The following is a 7,776-nucleotide window of genomic DNA, read 5'->3' as shown; positions in this document are numbered from 1 at the left end:
TAATGTCACCTATTAAATCCACTTCAATCAGTGTAGATGAAGGAGAGGAGACAGGTTAAAGATTTTTTTTAAGCCTTGAGACAATTGAGACATGGATTGTATGCATGCCATTGAGAGTGAATGGGCAAGACAGAAGATTTAAGTGACTTTGAACGGGCTAGCACGGCAATGCAGAGACTTAGAGGCCCGCTATTAATTATTTTTTACCCAGAAAAAACACTGAATGGAATGAGTTGAATCCATGCTGGAATTGATGTTACCTCAAATGTATGTTTTCAAATGTGTCTTTCCTCCTGTTGGGTTTTCACAGGACAGCGGTGGGAATACAGAGTTTGGCTGGAGCTCTCTGTCTGTGGAGGCTGGGTAAGAGGCAGGGAGGCTGGGTAAGAGGCAGGGAGGCTGGGTAAGAGGCAGGGAGACTGGGTAAGAGGCAGGGAGGCTGGGTAAGAGGCAGGGAGGCTGGGTGAGAGGCAGGGAGGCTGGGGAAGAGGTAGGGAGGCTGGGTAAGAGGCAGGGAGGCTGGGGAAGAGAGAGGGAGGCTGGGTGAGCAGCTGGAAAGCTGGGAGGTTGGGTAAGAGGCAGGGAGGCTGGGTAAGAGCCAGGGAGGCTGGGTAAGAGGCAGGGAGGCTGGGGAAGAGGTAGGGAGGATGGGTAAGAGGCAGGGAGGCTGGGTAAGAGACAGGGAGGCTGGGTGAGAGGCAGGGAGGCTGGGTGAGAGGCAGGGAGCCTGGGTAAGAGACAGGGAGGCTGGGTGAGCAGCTGGAAGGCTGGGAGGTTGGGTTGCAGGAAGAAGGCTTGGTGGCAGGGAGGCTAGAAGAATAGGAGGCTGAAAGACAGGAATGCAGGATGGCTGGGTGGCAGGGAGGCTTGATGTCTGGTTGGCAGGGAGGCTCGTTGGCAGGGAGGCTTGATGTCTGGTTGGCAGGGAGGCTGGTTGGCAGGGAGGCTGGGTGGCTGGAAGAATGGGTGGCTGGGAGGCTGGGAGGTAGGGCGGCTGGGAGGCTAGGAGGTAGGGAGGCTGGGAGGTAGGGGGGCTGGGAGGCTGGGAGGTAGGGTGGCCGAGAGGCTGGGTTAGGGGGTGATGGAGTACCCCTGGCCACAGAGGTGGAAGCCATCATTCTTCACCTTCTCTTAATGGTTTTTAGAACAACAGAGCGAGGGTCTGACTCTAACCAGCTACGAGCGGCGCCCTCCCTCGTACCCCGCCAAGCAGAAAGCCAATCACTTAGGAGCTGCGGTGGGAGCTTCGGCCAACCCCAGAAACATAATGGAGGACATTAACACTGAAGCGCTCCACCAACTCCTACTGCCGACTGCCCCGAAAGAGCTCACCTCATCTGGGTTTCTGCATTTTCACTTTCTCTCTACCTCTCTTGCTCTCTGTGACCAAATCAAGCTGATGCTAAAGCTGCTGTTTCCAGGCAGTGGTCTGTGGAGTCATTGATCTCAAAGAACAACGATAAACCACCTCGTGGCTAGAGACTGGTGAAGGTCACAGGAAGACTTCAGAGGAAAGGTGGGCAGGACATCGGAGGAGAGGACAGAAGAGGAGAGGCCAGGCCAGGTGCTGGAAGAGAGGAGAGAAGAGGTGAGGCCAGGCGCTGGAAGGAGAGGAGAGAGGAGAGGAGAGGTGAGGCCAGGCGCTGGAAGGAGAGGAGAGGCCAGGCCAGGTGCTGGAAGAGAGGAGAGAAGAGGTGAGGCCAGGCGCTGGAAGGAGAGGAGAGGAGAGGTGAGGCCAGGCGCTGGAAGGAGAGGAGAGAGGAGAGAAGAGGTGAGGCCAGGCGCTGGAAGGAGAGGAGAGAGGAGAGGAGAGGTGAGGCCAGGCGCTGGAAGGAGAGGAGAGGCCAGGTGCTGGAAGAGAGGAGAGAAGAAGTGAGGCGAGGTGCTGGAAGGAGAGGAGAGGAGAGGTGAGGCAAGGCCAGGTGCTGGAAGTAGAGGAGAGAGGAGAGGCGAGGCCAGGCCAGGCGCTGAGAGGAGAGGCCAGGCGCTGGAAGAAGAGGAGAGAGAAGAGGCGTTACGAGGAGAGGAGGGGAGGGCACCAGAGTTAAAGATGCAATATGTAACTTTTTGGGCGACCTGACCAAATTCCCATAGAAACAGCAGTTATAGATCTGACATTCCCATGGAAAGCAAGTCTACGAAGCGGTAGATGTTCTATGTGCGCTGTTTCTTAAGTTTCCTTTTTGCCTCCTCTTGCTTTCGGTTTTGTACACCAGCTTCAAACAACTGAAAATACAATATTATGGAACAAATATTTCACAGCTGTTTAGAGGGTACAATGATTATCTTCAAGTGGTCCAATGTGGCTCCGTCGGTTGAGCATGGGGATTACAACGTCAAGGTTTGTGGGTTCAGCTCATGCTGGAGGTACCCATATGTAAAACGTACGCATGAGCAGACTATAAATCACTTTGGACAAAAGTGTCTGCTGAATGGCATATACAGTGGGGCAAAAAAGTATTTAGTCAGCCACCAATTGTGCAAGTTCTCCCACTTAAAAAGATGAGAGAGGCCTGCAATTTTGATCATAGGTACACTTCAACTATGACAATGATAACAAAATGAGAAAAAATCCAGAAAATCACATTGTATGATTTTTTATGAATTTATTTGCAAATTATGGTGGAAAATAAGTATTTGGTCAATAACAAAAGTTTATCTCAATACTTTGTTATATACCCTTCGTTGGCAATGACAGAGGTCAAAAGTTTTCTGTAAGTCTTCACAAGGTTTTAACACACTGTTGCTGGTATTTTGGCCCATTCCTCCATGCAGATCTCCTCTAGAGCAGTGATGTTTTGGGGCTGTTGCTGGGCAACACGGACTTTCAACTCCCTCCAAAGATTTTCTATGGGGTTGAGATCTGGTGACTGGCTAGGCCACTCCAGGACCTTGAAATGCTTCTTACGAAGCCACTCCTTCGTTGCCCGGGCGGTGTGTTTGGGATCATTGTCATGCTGAAAGACCCAGCCACGTTTCATCTTTAATGCCCTTGCTGATGGAAGGAGGTTTTCACTCAAAATCTCACGATACATGGCCCTATTCATTCTTTCCTTTACACGGATCAGTCGTCCTGGTCCCTTTGCAGAAAAACAGCCCCAAAGCATGATGTTTCCACCCCCATGCTTCACAGTAGGTATGGTGTTCTTTGGATGCAACTCAGCATTCTTTGTCCTCCAAACACGACGAGTTGAGTTTTTACCAAAAAGTTATATTTTGGTTTCATCTGACCATATGACATTCTCCCAATCTTCTTCTGGATCATCCAAATGCTCTCTAGCAAACTTCAGACGGGCCTGGACATGTACTGGCTTAAGCAGGGGGACACGTCTGGCACTGCAGGATTTGAGTCCCTGGCGGCATAGTGTGTTACTGATGGAAGGCTTTGTTACTTTGGTCCCAGCTCTCTGCAGGTCATTCACTAGGTCTCCCCGTGTGGTTCTGGGATGTTTGCTCACTGTTCTTGTGATCATTTTGACCCCACGGGGTGAGATCTTGTGTGGAGCCCCAGATCGAGGGAGATTATCAGTGGTCTTGTATGTCTTCCATTTCCTAATAAATGCTCCCACAGTTGATTTTTCAAACCAAGCTGCTTACCTATTGCAGATTCAGTCTTCCCAGCCTGGTGCAGGTCTACAATTTTGTTTCTAGTATCATTTGACAGCTCTTTGGTCTTGGCCATAGTGGAGTTTGGAGTGTGACTGTTTGAGGTTGTGGACAGGTGTCTTTTATACTGATAACAAGTTCAAACAGGTGCCATTAATTTTTTATTTTTTTATTTCACCTTTATTTAACCAGGTAGGCTAGTTGAGAACAAGTTCTCATTTGCAACTGCGACCTGGCCAAGATAAGGCATAGCAGTGTGAACAGACAGCACAGATTTACACATGGAGTAAACAATTAACAAGTCAATAACACAGTAGAAAAAAGGGGAGTCTATATACATTGTGTGCAAAAGGCATGAGAAGGTAGGCGAATAATTACAATTATGCAGATTAACACTGGCGTGATAAATGATCAGATGGTTATGTACAGGTAGAGATATTGGTGTGCAAAAGAGCAGAAAAATAAATAAATAAAAACAGTATGGGGATGAGGTAGGTGAAAATGGGTGGGCTATTTACCAATAGACTATGTACAGCTGCAGCGATCGGTTAGCTGCTCAGATAGCAGATGTTTGAAGTTGGTGAGGGAGATAAAAGTCTCCAACTTCAGCGATTTTTGCAATTCGTTCCAGTCACAGGCAGCAGAGAACTGGAACGAAAGGCAGCCAAATTAGGTGTTGGCTTTAGGGATGATCAGTGAGATACACCTGCTGGAGCGCGTGCTACGGATGGGTGTTGCCATCGTAACCAGTGAACTGAGATAAGGCGGAGCTTTACCTAGCATGGACTTGTAGATGACCTGGAGCCAGTGGGTCTGGCGACGAATATGTAGCGAGGGCCAGCCGACTAGAGCATACAAGTCGCAGTGGTGGGTAGTATAAGGTGCTTTAGTGACAAAACGGATGGCACTGTGATAAACTGCATCCAGTTTGCTGAGTAGAGTGTTGGAAGCAATTTTGTAGATGACATCGCCGAAGTCGAGGATCGGTAGGATAGTCAGTTTTACTAGGGTAAGTTTGGCGGCGTGAGTGAAGGAGGCTTTGTTGCGGAATAGAAAGCCGACTCTTGATTTGATTTTCGATTGGAGATGTTTGATATGGGTCTGGAAGGAGAGTTTAGAGTCTAGCCAGACACCTAGGTACTTATAGATGTCCACATATTCAAGGTCGGAACCATCCAGGGTGGTGATGCTGGTCAGGCGTGCGGGTGCAGGCAGCGAACGGTTGAAAAGCATGCATTTGGTTTTACTAGCGTTTAAGAGCAGTTGGAGGCCACGGAAGGAGTGCTGTATGGCATTGAAGCTCGTTTGGAGGTTAGATAGCACAGTGTCCAAGGACGGGCCGGAAGTATATAGAATGGTGTCGTCTGCGTAGAGGTGGATCAGGTAATACAGGTAACGAGTGGAGGACAGAGGAGCCTCTTAAAGAAGAAGTTACAGGTCTGTGAGAGCCAGAAGTCTTGCTTGTTTGTAGGTGACCAAATACTTATTTTTCACCATAATTTGCAAAGAAATTCATAAAGAATCCTACAATGTGATTTTCTGGATTTTTTTTCTCATTTTGTCTGTCATAGTTGAAGTGTACCTATGATGAAAATTACAGGCCTCTCTCATCTTTTTAAGTGGGAGAACTTGCACAATTGGTGGCTGACTAAATACTTTTTTGCCCCACTGTATGAGTTACTTGTATTGTCACATAAAGTGAAATTAGGCAAACTATTTTAAATTTTAGCAACCAGGAAATGGCAGAGTGGTTTCTGCATAGAGCACCTTTCAGAAAACTTCAATCATAAATGTGTTGTTCTCTAGAGAGAACCTGTCAACCTAGTGTGTTTGTTTATGAGACTTCTTACCAATAAATTATGCATTATTTTACTTTCTTCCCTCGCTCCAGAGACGGAGCAGTGAGCTCCTTGATTGCTCTCTTAATGGTCCATTCGGTTCCTTGTGTCAGGTTGGAAGCTAAAATGAACACAGAAAAATAAAAAACACAGAAAATAAAACCAAGACGCGCTTCTGACATAATGAGAGCTCAGCTCGTCTGTTTTTCCCCACAGCCCAGACAAACTGTCACTGGAAACAAAGGATTCTGACAACTCTAGAGTATTTACTGGAGCATACGGAAAAGTAAACACACACACACACACACCACACACACACACACACACACACACACACACATACACACACACACACACACACACACACACACACACACACACACACACACACAGAGACACACACAGCTAGTAGCCAGGAGAGTCTACAACTAGCCAAGTCTACAACTAGCCTTGTTACAACTAATCCTATTTTCCCTAACCCTAAACCAAACTCTAACCTGTACCCTAACCTTAACTTTAACCCCAAAACCTAACCTTGATCCTAAACCTATTTTAACCGTAACCCCCTACAAATAGTGTTTGGCCTTGTCCCCACAAGTATAGTTAAACACGTACACGTACACACACACACACACAGGGTCGGATCCAGGTATAAGTGACATAAGCCCCCCAATATCTCTTGCCACAGTACCAGTCAAAAGTTTGGACACACCTACTCATTCAAGGTTTTTTCTTTATTTTTTAAAACTATTTTCTACATTCTAGAATAATAGTGAAGACATCAGGACTATGAAATAGCACATATGGAATCATGTAGTAACCAACATATTTTTTAAACAAATCAAAATAGATTCTAGATTCTAGATTCTTCACCCTCTGCTACAGATTGGAGGTCAGTACACCGTCGCCATCAGCCTGTATTAATCATATCACACTCAAAGTCGCTCAGGCCACTAGTTTTGCCAATTCTAACATTATATCAAACAATAACTGAATGCGTCACTTCCTGTCTGCCTGTTTTTATATAGCAAGACACGACCACGTGACTCACTGTCTGTAGGAGCGATATATTTTTGTGAACGGGGTGATGTACCTAAACTGTCCGGTAAGTGTATGTATGTATATATGTGTGTGTGTATATATATATATATATATACATTTTATTTTTAAGCTGTCATTATGTCAGAAGTACGTCTTGGCTTTATTTTTCTGTGTTCATTTTAGCTTCCAACCTGACACATGGAACCGGAAGGACCATTAAGAGAGCAATCAAGGAGCTCACTGCTCCGTCTCTGGAGCGAGGGAAGAAAGTAAAATAATGCATCATTTATTGGTAAGAAGTCTCATAAACAAACACACTAGGTTGACAGGTTCTCTCTAGAGAACAACACATTTATGATTGAAGTTTTCTGAAAGGTGCACTATGCAGAAATCACTCTGCCATTTCCTGGTTGCTAAAATTCTAATTGTTTTCTCAGTCGGGGTCTCAACTTACAGTTGACAGTTAAAATAATACAACACACAAGGTGTAAGTTCAAAATTTGGTTGTTGATCCCTTCGTCGGTCACTGACAGTCACTCAATTAACCGGATCCGCTAACAATTTTTAGAGTGGTAAATTAGTCTAGCCAGTTATCTAAACATGTTGTGTTCATGACCGAATACCGGCTGGGCACCCAGGGCATGTGCCCAAGGGACCTGACCTCCAGGGGACCTGTCATGCCAAACAGTGTCCCCATCTACATCACAATGGGATTCCATGAGTTCTACTGTACATTCCGTTGCTAGGGCTGTTGCTAGGGCTGTTACTAGAATTCTGACCGGATTATGCAATGAACCAAAGCGTCCGTTGCTATGCTGGTTGCTTGGCTCTATTTCACCTCAGAAGCCCTCGCACGGTCCGCACAAAGAATGAATCATAACAGAGGACTAGTGAAATAATATCATTTCCATGTAGATATGGGAAGTGCAGAGGAAAATGAAAACATGACAGCCAGACAAGCCAGTGTATTTATCAAACGGATTTGCGTATGAATGGAGTGGAAATTAGCTGACTTGGTGATCTGTAAGGTGTATATAATTTGAATGTGTCAAGCTGATTCCACGTTTTCTTTGACTTTTCTGAAACGTAGCAGTGTTTAAGGCGTGGATTTCATGTTGACAAGGTACCCAAAAGTAGTTTGAAGTAATGTTTTCATTTTATTAGCGAAACAAAACTTGTTTAAACAGCAAAATTGTCGTGGAAATCAGTCTTGTTCGCATTGCGATGATGAAAAGAAAGTCATTTAGGCTGTAAAGATCTCCAAAATTCTAATCATTAGGTCATCACACTG

General features: G+C 45.9%; 1 protein-coding gene across 1 annotated transcript; it reads right to left on the bottom strand.

Moving 5' to 3' along the window:
* Nucleotides 1-275: 275 nt before the first annotated feature.
* On the bottom strand, nt 276-1,115 carry LOC139372387 (uncharacterized). The gene has a single exon (XM_071112097.1). It carries the CDS (start codon nt 1,113-1,115, stop codon nt 276-278), a length of 840 nt encoding a protein of 279 aa, XP_070968198.1.
* Nucleotides 1,116-7,776: the final 6,661 nt, after the last annotated feature.

Source organism: Oncorhynchus clarkii, chromosome 18 (assembly GCF_045791955.1).
Source record: "Oncorhynchus clarkii lewisi isolate Uvic-CL-2024 chromosome 18, UVic_Ocla_1.0, whole genome shotgun sequence".
Lineage (NCBI taxonomy): Eukaryota > Metazoa > Chordata > Actinopteri > Salmoniformes > Salmonidae > Oncorhynchus > Oncorhynchus clarkii.
Note: the sequence above shows the minus strand (reverse complement) of the source record. Positions and strands in the feature narration are given on the sequence as shown.